The 18,432-nt window shown below is 42.6% G+C and overlaps 1 protein-coding gene across 1 annotated transcript in view; it reads right to left on the bottom strand.

Moving 5' to 3' along the window:
- Positions 1 to 718: 718 nt before the first annotated feature.
- The window catches only part of PROZ (protein Z, vitamin K dependent plasma glycoprotein), a 73,299-nt gene continuing 55,585 nt past the window's right edge, over positions 719 to 18,432 (bottom strand). The window contains exons 6-8 of the mRNA XM_063459713.1: positions 17,920 to 18,008; positions 16,399 to 16,516; positions 719 to 1,789 (exon numbers count right to left, since the gene is read on the bottom strand). Of these exons, the coding sequence (XP_063315783.1) occupies positions 1,245 to 1,789; positions 16,399 to 16,516; positions 17,920 to 18,008 (752 nt within the window). The 3' untranslated portion in view covers positions 719 to 1,244. The remainder of the gene's footprint in view (positions 1,790 to 16,398; positions 16,517 to 17,919; positions 18,009 to 18,432) is intronic.

The raw sequence follows: 18,432 nt of genomic DNA on the forward strand, positions 1-18,432 counted from the left end.
ACTGGTGCAGCGTGGGAGAAAAGATACGTTTAAAACCTTTTCAAATCTGAGGGGGGCCGTGTATAAATAGTTAAACACTATAGTGTAAGGATTGCATGCTTGTATTCCTGACACTATATTGTTCCTGTTCTTTATAGAAAGCTGTAATTAATAAAGTGAGTTTGCTACGTAATTTGCACTCAGCAATGACACCAGTTGAAGTGTTACAGCTGAAATAGGAAAGAAAATACAGCATTCCATAAACTAGCAATTAAATATTAGAATAAGAACTGGCAAATGTTTTACAAGCTTGAAAGCCTACATACATATTATAGCATTAATAAAGCCTCCTTGTGGGAGCTGGAGGAATAATACATTTTCACTAATTCTTGTTTACCATTAAAATCGAATAATTCATGGCTTATTTGTGAATAAGTGTTTACATTACTATTGTATTTATGGCAACAGAAAACAAGCTGTAAATAATTGTTTATTTAAATTCCATTTGTTGAATACCGGATATAAAAAATGTAGAGTGCTCTTACAAAACCATCTTTATTAACCAGCAAAGAATACCGTTTTATTCCATTTTAACATACTATTTGTTAGCATGCATTTCATTGTTGCCTTCCCAGTTATAAATCATTTCCATTATGTGTGTATATATGTATAAATATATATGTATGTGTGTGTGTATATATATATATTATGTATTTATATATACCATGGTATGTGTGTGTGTGTATGTGTGTATATATCTGAATAAGTATAGGCTCAGGTTACACTAGCATGTGTGTACTTTGGTGACACTGTCCCTCTTCCAATTGATGATCTTGCAGAGGAGATATAAATCGAGAAAAAAGAAAACTCCTAGTGCAGGCTGAAAAATGAAAATATGTGACCTAAAAATCCCAGACTGCTCACCTGGTATAAATCCCTTGTAACCTGGCTCTAGAGAGTATTTGTGCCTATAAAGGGGGTCACAAACCCTTCATACCAGTGTATATATCATTAAATGTATTGCACTATATTTTTTCCTTTTATAGGAACAACTTTAAATCTTCCCCCCCTTTATATTAGGGGTAAGTGTGTCTTAGTGCTCCACCATACTCACTTGTGTGGGTTGTGTGACCACTCAATTAGTGTATTCTATTTGCATGTTATTTTGTGTTAAGGATGGGGAAACACAGGTGGTAGCAGCTTGATCTAATTTTGTCACTACACTTATTCAATATTATATTTTCACAAAATAAATGTTTGTTATGCTACAATATACTGATACTTTCACTGAGAATGTCATTCAGCCACAGAATATATCTGGAGATTTTGGTGAATGAAAACACATTCTGGGACAAGGTTGTCACATTACCACCTCGCATGATCCCTGTTAGGAACCATGTATCTCTGTACTTAGCAGCAGCATAGCCACCACCAGCAATCTCAGAGTCCATTGTGTTGGATGAAATGCTGCAAAACATTCTATTAGTTTGGGTCATGTTAAGTGCAGATTCACAGGTTTCCTTGTTAGTTTGTGTTGCAGGAAACTTAAAAGGAACCAGGCCATAAAAATCATCATCCGGGAAATTAAAGATGCTATGTATACCAGATTTACTTGGTAACAACACATTCTCTGCAAAGTCCTTTTGAGGAAGACAAATGGGAAGGACATGCTTGTTGTATTTAATATTTACTTGTAGTTTAAGGAGAGCTAGGTCATTATCTCCTGTCTTTTTTTCGTAACGCAAATGTACTTGATGATCCATCACACTAATGAGCTGTTTTCCTTTTTCAAGTGGTCCAATCCCTGCACCTGTTAGAAAAGTATTTTTAGATTAAAAGAAAGTATATGAATGCAAACCAAGCTTTTTTTTTTTTTTTTTTTGACACCGTTCCCAGAAAACTCATAACAAAATGTTAGGGTTCTTTTTACCTTTATGTAGAGAGCACATACATAACAGTAAGGCAGGTATTATAGGAATACTTGTCCCAGTCTGCAGAAGATGGCTGGGACCTAAATCTGGCTCTTTCTTTCAGTGATATGCTGGAAAATGAACCAGGAGAGAGAATCACAGTGTTTGTGTTCCCCCAGCCTCTCTGATTTAGTAATGGCAGATATAAATATTGACTCCAACTGGGAGTGTAACAACCACTAATCCTTAGCAGGCAGTGACATGGAACGTGACCTGTTGCTGCCCTGGAATTTGAGACCCTACTCTCACAGTGTTAGTCTCATAATGCATTAGGGTTTTTAGTGACATCACACACGATGCAGTACGGAATTTGAAAGCATGGTCTGTCCAATCCAAATTCTAGCCTTAGCGGTTCCTTAGTGGACCAGTTTTACAGGATTATTCTTCCCATTAATGTATTCGGGAGGATAAACAAAAATAAATACATGAACTTTGGACAAATGAGGATTTGCATAATTTTTTTCGAACAAGACCGATCTCTAACCAGCAAAGAAAAATGCATCAGCATATGAACCAAATGACATATGGGAGGTGGGCAGCCTCTTATTCCCAGCACACCATTCAATTTGTGATGAAGCATTATTATTTAAAAAATATTTTGTGATGTGACAGCTGTCCTTTAACAGTAAACATGATTTTAAAAAGCTACATTGGAGGGGATCTTTACCCCAGTTACCTCTACTCCCACATACACACACTCCCTAATATTTGTATTATCTGTACTATTTACATTAATTGTAAAATTATACAAATTGTATAATCTCTTACGCTAAGGGAAAGCACTGTGTCATAAAATGCATTTTTATTTCATGCACATTATTGATTGTTAAAATACAATCTTGCATTTACTGAACTTTGGATAAATATTTCGGAAGGGCTGAAAAGGACATGTCTTGTTAGTGCTGGTTATTGTCCAATGAAATGCTTCTCATAAGAAATTTCCAGTACAAAGCTTCTCATAGGTTGCTATTTTTATTTTCTTATTTTTTGACATAGGGATCAAAAATCACACTTTAGGGCTGTATTAGCTCAAATGCCATTTTAAGTGTTCAATTGTATATGTCTCTTAAAATAGTGATGTGTTATATAAAGCTATTGTGGACTTAAAGGAACACTTCCTGACCCTATAGTGTTAAAAACACATCTAGGGTCCCGAGCTCCCCCTTACTCCCTTTAAATAGGTAAAATACGTACCTTTTTTCCAGCACTGCACAGATCCGCCGGTGCAGGTTTTGCCCCTGATCCACCTCCTTGGCTCACATTATCAGAAGTGATGATCTCATCCAATCCAATGCTTTCCCATAGGAAAGCATTATATTCGCTAAGATTGAATTGTGATCATCTCAGTCAGGGAGGTGGGGCGGGCGGCAGAGCCAAATGCCGCCCTAGCCAATCAGCATCTCCTTATAGAGATGCACAAATCTCTATGAAGAACATTCCGCGTCTCCATGCAGAGCTTGTAGATGCTGAACATTAGTGCTGCACAGTGTGCAGCACTGCCCCTTGAAGCACCTGTGGCTGTCAGAGGAGTGGCCACTGGAGGTGTTCCTATGCAGCAATGTAAACACTGCCTTTTCTCTGAAAATGTAGTGTTTACAACAAAAAGCCTGCAGGGACTGACTATACTCATTAGAACAACTACAATAGGATGCAGTTGATCAGGTGACTATGTCCCTTTAAATTCTTATCAGAATGTATATTTGCTCTCCCTCAACCAGAATCTCACTGAGCATGAAAGAAGTTGTAGTCTAACAGGGGCAGGCAACTTCTTCCACCCAATGTGATGTGACCTAAATCTATTTCTCTTTAAAACACAAGACAATGTAGGGACTACTTTATCTTATGTATATTCTCTAAGCTTGACAGTCTTGACAAAGTGTGGAGCTAAAAGTAAGTTCTACTTCCTTTGTCCAGATAAGATAAGAGTGTGTACGCATTGCTACAATGATCACCAGCCACTAGAGGCAGTCTTAGCCCTGCAACGTAATTATTGCAGTTTCTCTAGAACTGCAATGATTTATATTGCAGAACTATGGGGGCAGGGGCGCTGCACCCAGACCATTTAAATAAGCTGAAGTGGTCTGGCTGCATCTTAACTGCATCTTTCACTGCATTTTCAATTCTGTCTCCTTTTTCTTGTGCCGGTTCCTAGTTTGCTGGTTCGTTGAGCGGAAGGAGAACCACAGTATCCATCCCATTGGAAGATTTGGCATTACATTTCAAACACTTTTGTTTGTATTTCTGAAGTGCGAGTGGACAGTTGTTATTCACATTCCCACGGTGTCATACAATAATACACTATTGTTTTGGTCTATTTATTTGGGGGGGGGGAGGGGGGTTTGTCTTGTAAACTTGTTCCCATATGATATATATATATATATATATATATATATATACACGCATATTTTATTTTTTTAAAATATATTTTCTGGATTATTTATGACAGCACAGCAATGAGTAGCTCCTCTCTATCACTAATTAGACAGGCACCTAAACTAATAGAAAGGTATAAATAACCCTCTTACCCATCCTCAGTATTTTGGTTCCTGTTCTATCCCTGTAGCACAGTTTGTCATTTTTGACTATTTTACATTTTTCTTTTTGGCTTACCTATGACCAGGAAAGAAAATTACAGTGATGTGGGATTATTAAAAATCCTTATTGTACTTGTATTTAATTATTGCACTAACTCCATTTTAACCTTATACTGTGACAATCCTCCATTTTGTCCTCCTAACCTGACTTCTTCAATCCTCCATTTTGTCCTCATAACCTAACTTGTTCATTTTAAAACTACCTTACATGACAGAATTTCCCAGCACATCTAATACAATAGACAAAGACAGTATTTTCTATAAAGACATGATTAGCACAGGAATTGCTGACTTTTCCTTAACTTGCAACATAGTATAATTTGAAGGCCATGAGAACACAGTAGTAATGAAATGTTCTATTCATAAGAGACCTTGCACCTGGCCACGAGGCCTGAGATCACCGACCGTGTAAAATGACGCTCAAGACCCCCTTGTCCCCACCCGTGTCCAGAACAATCCCACCTCTTGGTGGGTGGGCACGGGACTAACCACTTAGTTTTTGAGCCAATTAGTAATATTAATAGGAGGACACTAATCCCGACACTTAACAATTAATCCAATTAATGATGTTTATTTGCTGATATTCTAATAATCAATGATGACGCAAAATGCCTCTTAAAAGGGCCTGCGCGCCCGCTTTTTAATCACTTGCCAATAAATTTTCTCGAAGTTATTTTAACCTGAACCTTGTGTGTCAGACTTAATTACTTCAGCGTATATACGCAATTTAATTTTATTGATTTGGACAGGAACAGATAGACATTTAAACATTTTGGTTTACTGCTAAAAAGTACCATAACAACTTTGGCGCCCAACGTGGGGCATCGGGCTATGTCCGGCCGGTGAGCCGTCCTAAGGAAGACAAGGGTGGATGGAGGAATCCAGGGGGAAGGAAAGGAGATTGATCACCTCCAGGTACACGGTAGAGACTTCTGCAGAGCCACCGGTATGTTCCGGCCCCTTTGATTGACCCGTCCACGTGTCTGTGACTGCTTCCCGGGAGGACATCAAAGACAGGTAATATCTTGCCCGGTGCCTCGTTACTCACTTGTTTACCTGCATTTTAGTCTATCTGTTGCCTGGGTGTGTTTGAATTGTTTGCCTGTTTCCCCATTTTGAGATAAAGGGGGGTGGACCTGCGGGGGATTTGCCTGGGGTTCTCTGTCTTGCTTGTTTTCCCCTTTTTGGGATAAAGGGGGGTGGACCTGAGGGGATTTGCCTGGGTCTTCAGTTTGTTAGTCTATCTGTTTGTATTTTACCCCTTTTGGGATAAAGGGGGGTGGACCTGAGGGGATTTGCCTGGGTCTTCTGTTGCCTGTTTTACAGCCTAGCTAGCGTTTTGGTAACCCACAGCTTCGGCTGAGGGGAGTCCGGTTTTGGCAACCCACAGCTTCGGCTGAGGGGAGTCCGGTTTTGGTAACCCACAGCTTCGGCTGAGGGGAGTCCGGTTTTGGTAACCCACAGCTTCGGCTGAGGGGAGTCCGGTTTTGGTAACCCACAGCTTCGGCTGAGGGGAGTCCGGTTTTGGTAACCCACAGCTTTGGCTGGGGGGAGTCCGGTTTTGGTAACCCACAGCTTCGGCTGGGGGGAGTCCGGTTTTGGTAACCCACAGCTTCGGCTGGGGGGAGTCCGGTTTTCTTTGGTAACCACAACCCTGAGCGCTGGGGCTGGTGGAATTCCAGTTTTCTGTTTTATTTGTGAGGGGGGCTTAGTCCTGTGGCAGGGGACTCTGTTTCCTGGGGGGATTCAAGTGGGCATTGCTTGTTTTCCGCATCACGTGGTAGTGAGACTTATAAGTGGGTTTTATAGGGGCACTACGGGAGTGAGGATAGAGGTGGCCACATTCTTGTGGACTACTGTGCAGACGGAGGCTGACGGAACTCGGACCGGTGTCAGTTGTTTTCCGTGGCCGCTGGTAGTGAGACTTATGAAAGTTGTTCTCCGAGCGGAGACACTACAGGGTTGAGGGAGGTGACTTTGGAGTAAGCACACGAGTAAAGGAAAGGAATTACTGTTGATTTCATTTGAACTGTGATGCATACACTGTATTTCAACTGTATTGTTGTCTTGTTTGTTTAATGAGGAGTCTCATGAACTCCTGTGTCTGTCTCTAAGGATTTTCCTTGCCTTTCATCTTCTCTACACTTCCTATATTGTTATACTATCCACTCCCATTCCTCTTAAAAGAGAAGTGATTGGTCACACACTTCTCACCTCGCTCCAATCCGTGTCTACCACCCCGGGTAGGCGGATTCAGTGACTGGTCTACGTTTTGGGAAGACGCACCTGAGAAAGTCCCACAGTTCTCGGGTGGCAGTCGAGCATTGTAGACGTTCCTGTTCAATTTTCCTTCTCTCTCTCTATATCTAGGACGCTGGTATAGGGGTAAAGGGACTATGGGACAGGATTTAGATAAGCCCAGCAAGGGCTGGTTAGCATGTGATTTAGTAGAGAACAGAGAGGGTGAGGAGATGGTTAAAGGTGTTGAAAGGATTGCAAAAGTATGTAAAATTGCTGTACCGACATGTGGAAGATTGCAACCAGAAAGCTGGCGCAAGTTACTGGCAGAAATGAAAGGCAAGCTTACAGATAATGATTTATTAAAGACTGCTGAAGCATGGTACAGAGTAGCGAAGGCTATTCAGCTAGAAGGTTGGGTTGAGGAAGAAATAAATCACAAAGGTGTGAAATTGTTTGTGTATCATAAGAATTGTGTTGCTGGGGTTTACCCTCAGCCAGCGCCCCAAAATGGCGCCCAGGGGATGTCTATCCCCAAGGTTCAGTCAGCAGTAGGTCATAGCCAGCTGACTATGTTCCCCACTCCCAATCCTCCCGAATCCCATCCCATCACCTCCCCTGTCTGCCCGGTCCTGAATTCTGATGGATCCTTCTTTACCCCTTCCCCGTCTCTAACAGTCCCATCATCCTCATCCATCCCCACGCTACCTTCCATGCCTAATCCTAACATTTCATCTGCCATTTCCTCCCTGCAATCCCTCTCCGTAGCTAATCCCCTCCCATCAGCATCCGCCCAACTAACTACCCCTCCCTCCCTTGCTCCGACTCCTCCTTCTGCACCCATCCCCACCAATCCCGTCCTGTCTCCTCCCATAACCAGCTCCACCCCAGTCCAATACCCTACCTCCTTAAATGTACCTACCCACTCTACTCTTCTGCCCTCCCCTGCCTGGCCCTACCCCTTCCCATATCCCATGGCCCTGCCCTACCCCGGTTACCCTCCCTTTCCCCAAGCCACTCCCCAGCTTCCGGTTATGCCCAGTCCGGCTCAGTCTGCCCCGGAAGTGCCCATATCGAGCATGGCCGCCACTTCTTCCCTTAATCCTAATGCAACTCCTTTTCCCGCCTCCAATATGGCGGCCCCCAGTTCAGCCCTGATGCCGGTAATCCCCGGTGATTACCTGTCCCCAGGTTATGACTCGCTAGCCACCCCTGCATCTGGGGCTCCTTCCCATCCCCCGATCCTTTCACCTCACGCGGGCCCTGCACCACGTAAGAGAGCCAATATCATAGAATTTGATGACGAAGAGGAGGACAGGGTATCCCATGTCTCATCGGAGGTTGCTGCGGGAGCCTCAGCTCATCGTTCTATCGATGATCCCTTCGGCCACAAGGGTCGGGGAGAACGGGCCCCTCCTAAGTATGTTGCTTTTAACCCCACTCAAGCTAGTGCTTTAATGAAATCACTCCCTGACCCAGAAAAGCAGCCTATGCCCTTTTACCGAGGGATAGTTCAAATTCAAAAGACTTATTCCGCCGCATGGTGTGATCTACTGAGCATTTGTGCTATTAAAGCAGGGGATGCATATTGGCCAAGCATGGCCCGACACCTCAGTACAGATCTGCTCGGCAGTGACATTGATTACCCCTCCGGAGTAACTTTTTGCAACCAATTAAGAGATTGGGCTAAGGACAAACTTGCAGATCAGGCTGCTGGCCTTACTGATGTTATACAAGATAAAGGAGAATCAGTGGAAAGGTTTCATGCAAGACTGTATCAAATGTTCACAGATTTGGGGTTTGATCTTACTGACAAGATTCATTCACAAATGCTGTCCGGTGCTTTTGTCCAAGGTGTTAAAGACCCAATACGCAAGGGAATTATCGCTGCCCGCCCTGAATATAAGGTTGTTCCCCTGGATACTTTACTCCTAGTTGCTAGGGGCCTAGAGTCTGCCCAGACCCCCAGAAGGCCAAGCTCTGCTCCTCTTATGGTGGCACGCACTACCCCTATTCCCAAGGGTACCAGACCAGAGGATGGTGTTTGTTTTAATTGCAAAGCCAAAGGGCATTTTAAAAGTGATTGCCCGGAACCCAGGAGAGAGCCAAGAAAGCCATCCAGGCCTGCCCCGGCCCCTAAGGCCGAGAAGGAGGTTCCAATAATTGAGGAACCAGATGATTAGGAAATTGGCAAGCCTGTGTCATTAACCCCTGTTATGGCAGTGTCTACAGGGGATAAGGGGGGGCCACTTGCTACAGTGACTTTACCCATTGAGGGCCAACCAACCACATTTCTTGTTGACACAGGTGCAGCCCGTAGTGTTCTGAGAGAACAAGACCTGCCAGACCCATCTTTCCTGTCCAATATTGATGTCTCTTGTGTTGGAGTGGATGGCCAGCCAAGACACAGCCCTTTAACAACTCCACTACGAGTTGGCTCTAGCCTGCTTGCTCGTTTTGTGGTATCCTCCACTTGCCCAATTAACCTGTTAGGTGCTGATGTTCTCTCACGCCTGCAAGCATCCATCACCTTCACCCCAGATGGGCAAATAGAAATGACTACACCTCTATCTGAATCAGACACCTCAGCCTTGTGCTCCTTGCCTCTGATGCTGCATTTGGAAAAACCCCGTGAGAAATCAGCAGAATTAAGGTCCAATTTCCCAGAGGTATTAAAAACACAGGTGCCCGCCAAGCTATGGTCCTCAGGCCCAGAGGACATAGGTCACCTAAATGTTCCCCCTGTGGTGGTAAAGCTTATTCCAGGAGCTAAGTTACCAAGAAAGCCACAATATCCATTAAAACCAGCACAGGCTGCTGCCATTTCTATCCACATCAAGGCACTCCTGGAGAAGGGTGCCCTGGTAAAATGTAAATCTGAATGCAACACCCCATTATTTCCTGTGAAAAAGAAAACTCCAAAAGGTGAGCCTGAGAAGTACAGGATGGTTCAGGACCTCCGTGCTGTCAATGAAGCTACCGTCCTGGACACCCCTCTTGTACCAAATCCCCATACTCTGCTCTCTGGAGTCCCACCATCTGCAAAATTTTTCACAGTAATTGACCTGGTCAATGCCTTTTTCAGTGTCCCATTGGACCCTTCCTGTCAATACCTGTTTGCTTTCACTCATGAGATGCAACAGTATACCTGGACTGTCATGCCCCAAGGGGCACAAAATTCTCCAAGTCAATTTGCAAAGGCCATGGCCACCATCCTTGACCCATGGCAAGCCGAGCACCCAGAAGTTGTTCTGCTCCAGTATGTGGATGATTTGTTGCTCTGTGGAGATGATATACCCACTACTGAAAATTGCTCAATTAGTCTCCTTTGCTATTTGGCAGAACAAGGATGTAAAGCTTCGCTCATCAAGCTCCAATTCTGCCAACCTTCAGTAATTTTCCTTGGTCATTGCCTATCTCAAGGTACCAGACATCTTACTCGGGACCGGGTAAGAGCTGTGCTGGACATCCCACCTCCAAGGACTTCAAAGTCTCTTCATGCCTTCCTAGGCCTCATTTCCTACTGCAGAGCATGGATCCCAGAAGCCTCTCTGCTTATGCAACCTCTCTATGATGCTCTTAAGTCTGACCCATTCTGTTTGACCAATGAAGCTCTGGACAATTTCAATGCTCTAAAACGTGCCATTGCTTCTGCTCCTGCGTTGGGCCTACCTGACTACTCCAAACCTTTCAAATTATTTGTCTCTGAAAGACAAGGCCATGCAACAGGAGTTCTCACCCAAACTAATGACTTAAGAGGCCGCCAGAGGCCTATTGGATATTTCTCATGTCAACTGGACATTGTGGCCAGAGGGACTCCTTCCTGTCTCAGGGCTGTTTTTGCTGCAAGAGAGCTCATAGAAAGAACCTCAGACCTGGTCCTTGGCCACCCTCTGGTTGTTTTGGCCCCTCATGACATTTCTGCCATCATCAACCAAGTCCAACTCATGCACGTGTCTCCAGCCAGACACCTACGCCTACAGTGCCATCTTCTTCTGCCTGACAACATTTCCATCCAAAGATGTCAAGTTCTTAACCCGTCCACTCTTCTTCCACTCCCTGAGGGGGGTATCTATTATGGTTTTATCACGGATGAAACCTACATTTACCTGCTCTGTGGGTGCATCAAGAAGACCATGCACCCACATTTGACATTTCAAGAAGATGAGAAGCCTCTCTGTGAAGGCCCAGATTACGCCTTCTGTACCATGTGGTACAAACCAAACATTACTCCCGAACCTTGCTATGAAGATGAGCTTTACCACTGGACTGATGTGAAGCTCACTGCTCAAGATTTCTATTGTGACTCTGAAGGCAATAGCATGGTCTTGGTCCAACTACCTCAACAACTTAACTACCTCTACCGCCATTGGGATACTGCTATCCCACATATTCCTGTTACCAAATTGAAGACAAGGTCATGGAATGATCTTGGGCCTATGGCGAAGCTATGGGCCACCATGGATGAAGAACAGCTACAGGAAAATGGTATTGCCAAATACCCAACAACTGACCTTCTGGAAGCATGGCCACGCCACTTCCTAGAAAAAGAATTTCAAGATCTGGTCATAGTGAATGATTATGACCCTGAAACACCTCATGACTGTTTTGAACAGATGAAAATGGAGACAGTGCACCTACCAACTGTGCATGAGAATCCATTACCAGATCCAGATTTCACCCTGTTTGTGGACGGTTCAAGATATGCTGATGAAGAAGGAAGATATCATACAGGATATGCCGTAACCACAACAGATGAAGTTATCAAATCATCATCCTTACCGCCAGCAATGTCTGCGCAAGAAGCTGAATTACAGGCTCTGACTTCAGCATGCAAAATTTCCGAAGGAAAACGTGCCAACATCTATACAGATTCAAGATATGCTCTGGGCGTGGCACATGACTTCGGCCTAATTTGGAAGACAAGAGGATTTCTTACCACCGCCGGTACACCAGTCAAGCATAGTACTGCAATCAAGGAGCTAATGGATGCCCTCCTACTCCCTAAAGAAGTGGCCGTTTTGAAGGTAAAGGCCCATGGGAAATTGGATACAGATGAAGCAAAGGGCAACCATTTGGCTGATCAGGCTGCTAAGCTAGCAGCCAGGGATCTGCAGGAAGTGGATGAAGAAGTGTCCGGACAAGAAGAAGAAGAAGTCCCTATTTTTGCTCTGCAAACTCTTCCTACTGATTTGCGAATTTTGCGAGAACAGCAAGCTGCAGTCACTCCTGAAGAAATCCAGAAATGGAAAAAGAAAGGAGCTGTCCAAAAGGACGGAATATATTACAACAACTTCAAATTCTGTCTTCCCAAAAATTTATATCCAGCTGTTGTCCAATGGGCACATGGGCCTGCACACCTGTCAAAGGAATTGATGGCCGCCCTCATACAGAAGTATTATGAAGCACCCGGAATCACAACATTGATCAGCAGCTTCTGTAAGGCCTGTGTCATTTGTGCAAAATGCAATCCAGGAAGACCAATTAAGGTGCCTGCAAAACACCTGGCAAAGCCCATGTACCCCTTCCAGAGAATTCAAATTGACCACATCCAAATGCCCAAGAGTGGGCCCCATGAATATGCACTAGTCATAGTGGACATGTTCTCAGGATGGCCAGAGGCCTACCCAGTGGCCAATATCACTGCAAAAACAACCGCAAGACGCCTACTTACAGAGATAGTATGTAGGTTCGGACTCCCAGAAGTCATTGAAAGTGATAAAGGCCCAGCTTTCACAGCGACAGTAACTAAAGAAATTTGGACTGCTCTAGGGGTGACTCTAGCCTTCCACACCCCTTACCACCCACAAAGTAGTGGTAAAGTAGAGCGCATGAATGGCACTCTAAAAGCCAGAATGTTAAAAATGTCACAAGAAACAAAAATGCCCTGGCCAGAAAGCCTGTCAATAGCTTTATTTAGTGTTAGGCACACACCTAGAGGGAAGCATTCACTGTCTCCATATGAGATTCTATTTGGGACAGCACCCAGACTAGGTTGTTATTATCCGCAGCAGTTACAGCTCCAATCAGATGTTTTAGTAGACTATGTAACTGAACTTGCAAATGCCTTAGACAAAATACATGCCCAAGTTTTCTCTTCAATTCCAGATCCCGATTTGGATACAGGTACCCATAACCTGCTTCCCGGAGATTGGGTTCTGGTCAAGAAGTTTGTGCGGAAAAATACCCTGGAACCAAGATTTGACGGTCCATTCCAAGTTCTCCTGATTACCGCAACCTCCGTCAAACTGGCCGGTAGGCCAAATTGGATCCACGCTTCCCACTGCAAGAAATCTCCTGCCCCAGAGGAAGCAGATACCGCACAAGCATGTACCTCTGGTACACCTTCTCCTTAATTAGCCTCATAAAGGCCCAGCAAGTAGCCATTACCAAAGATGTTAGTGGGTACACCTTCTGGTATAATTCATCATGCACCCATGTGGCTACTTATACCTTTGATTACTGTGATATTGTAGAATGCCCATTTCCCACATCACAAATCCAGAGTATCTATAGAGATATCCCTCATTCGAAAGACCCATATGTTTGTGTAGTTGACAAGCAATGGGGGCACAATTGTGACCATTGGGGGGCGGCGGGATGGAATGCCGGGCCTGCCTGGGGTTACAAACCAAAAAGTGCCTTATCTAAAGTAGATGACCATGGTAGATCCCTTCTCCAGAGAATGACTTTGAGAAAGCCGGGGGGGGGGGGGGGGGGGGTACACCAATGAAATTAATCCTTAACATTGAGCATCCAAGCCCAACAGATGCAGACCAGTATGTGATGGGAATGTATTGGAAAAAGGGTTCCTACCGTAAATTAGGGCATTTCTACCTCAAAGATATGTGTAACTCTTCTGAGTGGCAAGGGGCCACCCATATGGTCCCTAACCCATTAAAACCTCATATCCAGACCTTTCAAGACATGATGGCCATTGCTAACCCCACCTTTGAAGATACCATGGCCGCTGAAACAGGTTTTAATGATGTAAATTTATGGTTAGAATGGATGAAATATAATGCTAATAAGCATAATAAGACCGCATGCTATGTGTGTGGCGGTGCCCGGCCTCACCTGGGTACTGTACCTCTAATCCTGCCAGTAGATGTAGAGGAATGTGTTTTAAGCCTTTTTGCCTATCACTATAATTTTAACAGGTCCATATGTATTGCATGGACAAAGGAGTATCCTCTCCTAACCAAGGATGTCAAACCCCCAGATGGTATTACCGTGTATAAAGGTAATTACACTTGTTATGCTAATTATGATGGAATTGGTAAATTCTTGGGTAAGTTCTCTAAGGGGTATTGTGCTACCTACAGAAATGTCTCTATGAACTTGTTGCAGTTTCACACCAGGTCATTAGGGGATATTTACTGGTTGTGTGGGGATTTACAATTAAGATCCAGAATGGACAAAGAGTGGTGGGGAGAGTGTACTCTGGCTAAAGCCATTATGCCTATACATATCATTTCTGACACACACCTCGTCACCCATGAGTCCAGGCACACTAAGGTTAAGCGTGACGCCCCAGTGAAAGGAAGTTTTGATCCTCATGTGTATATTGATGCCATTGGAGTGCCTAGGGGGGTGCCCAATGAGTTTAAAGCAAGAGATGAAGTTGCTGCAGGATTTGAATCACTTTTTGCCATAGTTACCACAAACAAGAATTTAAATTGGATAAATTACATTTATTATAATCAACAGCGTTTTGTTAATTATACCAGAGACGCCCTCCAGGGGTTGGCCGAACAGTTGCAGGCCACATCCCAAATGGCTTTCCAGAATAGAATGGCCCTAGACATGATCCTAGCCGAAAAAGGAGGGGTTTGTAAAATTTTGCCCGACACCATGACATGTTGTACCTATATTCCAGAAAACACAGGCCCTAATGGTAAAGTTACATTAGCCATTGAGAAATTAAATGACCTGTCTGAAGAGTTAAAAAGGAATTCTGGGATAAAAGATCCCTGGGAAAGATGGTTTGGTTGGATGACAGGATGGCAAAAGGCTTTAATGCATATTGGTATGGCTATACTAATTTTTCTTTTTATCTTTGCTCTTCTCTTTTGTTGTATCCTCCCATGTCTGAGAAAGTCCCTCATGAAGACTGTTGACCAAGCGGCACCCACTTTCACTCATCTCGAAGTTGATGACCAAGATTTCCAAGACATCAACTCACCCTGTCTGCCGCTGCAAACAATCCCTTTTGTTGATAAAGTGCAGGAATTCTGGGAAGGGACTAGCTTAGGGACAGCATCTGTCAGTGAATGGTAAAGGCCCCGTGTGGAGAAGTGGTGGGATAGCTGCCATGGGACACCCATGGGTGTGAAGTGTTCGAGAGCCATACTGACGGATGAGTTAGCCTATCAGGGTCAGATCTAGGGACAGTCTTGCACTTTGCATTAACACCTAGCTAGCGGCCACGGGGTTTCTGTGCCTTTGGGTTAACACGTCTTCCTGGTACTAACTTAATAAAGTTTTTATCTCTTAGAATCTAACATTTCATAGGGGGGACTGATGTGGGATTATTAAAAATCCTTATTGTACTTGTATTGAATTATTGCACTAACTCCATTTTAACCTTATACTGTGACAATCCTCCATTTTGTCCTCCTAACCTGACTTCTTCAATCCTCCATTTTGTCCTCATAACCTAACTTGTTCATTTTAAAACTACCTTACATGACAGAATTTCCCAGCACATCTAATACAATAGACAAAGACAGTATTTTCTATAAAGACATGATTAGCACAGGAATTGCTGACTTTTCCTTAACTTGCAACATAGTATAATTTGAAGGCCATGAGAACACAGTAGTAATGAAATGTTCTATTCATAAGAGACCTTGCACCTGGCCACGAGGCCTGAGATCACCGACCGTGTAAAATGATGCTCAAGACCCCCTTGTCCCCACCCGTGTCCAGAACAATCCCACCTCTTGGTGGGTGGGCACGGGACTAACCACTTCGTTTTTGAGCCAATTAGTAATATTAATAGGAGGACACTAATCCCGACACTTAACAATTAATCCAATTAATGATGTTTATTTGCTGATATTCTAATAATCAATGATGACGCAAAATGCCTCTTAAAAGGGCCTGCGCGCCCGCTTTTTAATCACTTGCCAATAAATTTTCTCGAAGTTATTTTAACCTGAACCTTGTGTGTCAGACTTAATTACTTCAGCGTATATACGCAATTCAATTTTATTGATTTGGACAGGAACAGATAGACATTTAAACATTTTGGTTTACTGCTAAAAAGTACCATAACAACAGTAAGAAGTAATATATTTTCTCTTCTATATTTTATTAAATTATTTGTTTAACCTCTTAAGGACACATGACATGTGTGACATGTCATGATTCCCTTTTATTCCAGAAGTTTGGTCCTTAAGCTTAAGGGGTTAATCTCCCCCTTAAGTTTATTAATACTTTAGTGAATAAAGTCATTCGTCAATCATTTTTTATAGATTTTTTTTCACCAACATGAAACCATTTATAGTGCTTATATAACATTCACACGTCAGAACATGTGTTCATGCCAAGCCTATCTGCAACATTTGCTAAAGCAACCTCTGTATATATCTTTTAATGTCAATAATTCTTACCTGCAAAGACATATATAGAGCGGTACATTTTGCTGCACTTTGCTGTTGTCAATACATAAATCTCATTTAAGATTACACCACTACAAAAATATTCTTCATTTTCGTTTATGAGTATTACCTGAGGTAGAATGAGATAAAAAATTTATTTTCAGTCAGACATTACATAACTTAGCATCAATGGCATCTAAATGCATTTGTACTTTCATTTAAAGCAAAGTCTTTAATGCAAACAATGAAGTATGTCACACAAAAAGAAGCTTTGCAGTACTAACAAAGCATTAAAATATATCATTGGTGATATCATTCATTCCCGCCTATAAACAGGGCTGGATTTCCCATTAGGCAAAATAGGCACCTGTCCTGCAAGGAGAACGTATTTACAACTCTTAGAATGAGCCTTTTGGAGCTTAAGTGGGCTGGTGAGGAGAGAGAAGTATTAGGACCATTGGCCAGTGTCCTCTGTAGTTCAGTAAGCCTTCTATGCTTGATAGAAGGGTTGCAGGAACTGTCGTAGAGGGTGTAAAACTCAGTGCTTTCCCACCTCCTCCAAGGTCTGTATGTGAGACTTAGACAAGAAGTGGAAGGGATCATTTCCCATTTGCCTACTTAAAGCCTTTCGCACTGAAATTCCTTGCAGATTGAACAGGGACAGCGCTAAGTGATACACAATGTATAACAGCTCCTCAAGTTCTATCTATCGATCTTAGGGTGAGTTCTTTGCAAAAAAAAAACCTTTAAATTCCACAGGTCTGTACCCTGAACACCAACACACTTTACTTTAATACCAAGTTTAACGTCTCTTAAAAACTAAGCACACAATGTACCCCAGTACTAAATTTAAACCTAATTTACTCTAAACCATTAATTCCATACTTCTCTTATACCACAGCTGTAAATCCTTTCTACCGTTTAATCCTCTTAAAGGAACACTAAAGTCACACAGACCATGTGTCAATGAATTGATTTGGGTGCAGTTGTTCTGTACTTTTAACCCTTTAATGTAAAATATTTGTGCTGTTCCTTCTAATTATTGTAAAAAATATACAACTATTTGTTTAGTATTTGTGATTTATTTATAAATGTTGTGTAAACAAACAAACACATTTAAAATAACACTCTAAGCACCATATTCAAAAATGTATTTATAGTAGCTATGGTGCAAAGACTGCTTGGGTGCGTTGAGTTCCTTTAAAAAGCTAAACTTTTATTATTGTCCCTTGAACAAACACTGAAGACACAAGAGTGTTGACCAATTTACTGACTACATCCATCTAAGTGGCAATGTGCTTTTTATGAAATATTATATTTTCTCCCCATTTCACATAAAGTAATACAGACATTCAAGTGCATGTATAAACAAGAAAATATATAGAAATACACATTTTTAAACAAAATTATTTATGTGATTCAGGCTTTGTACATGCAGCATAATAAAGTCTCAATGTACAGTTTATGCAAAGTAAAGCTTTTTACCCAGAATATATGCTCTAATGTAATAAACTATATTGTATGCATTGGTACCTCCCAAGGGAAGATGAATGTTTGATTGTGTTGAAGGCCAGTTTCCATGTTAAAAGCCATTCTCAGCTCTTGGCCACATGCAAAAGGATCTGTAAGAGCAAGAATGAAAAGAAGTTTTAATAACCTTAGACAGTGTTTGTTAATTCTGTTCACAGAAAATCACTATTCATACTGGACAGAAAGAAGTATACTAATTAATACCTCGGCTCTTCGGATGCAAAGTATTTAAATTTGCTTGCAATTCTATATATGGCCACAGGGCAGGGGAGCATTTAAAAAAAATAAATCCTGGATCCTTCATCTGCTTATGAGGGGTAAAGATTGGTACAGAAGAGAATTTAGTTAAAGCGGCAATGTCACGCCGAACTTTCCTTTCCCCAATCGCTTCCTCTTCTCTTCCTCTCACAGGATCTGTTCTTCATTTCTTCTTGTCTGCTCTAGTTATTTTTAAAACATAAGACAAGTAGGGACTACGCCTGACCAACTATGACCAGCGGAGTAGCAAAGTATGCT

This window comes from Pelobates fuscus, chromosome 1 (genome assembly GCF_036172605.1).
Source record: "Pelobates fuscus isolate aPelFus1 chromosome 1, aPelFus1.pri, whole genome shotgun sequence".
In the NCBI taxonomy this organism is placed as follows: domain Eukaryota; kingdom Metazoa; phylum Chordata; class Amphibia; order Anura; family Pelobatidae; genus Pelobates; species Pelobates fuscus.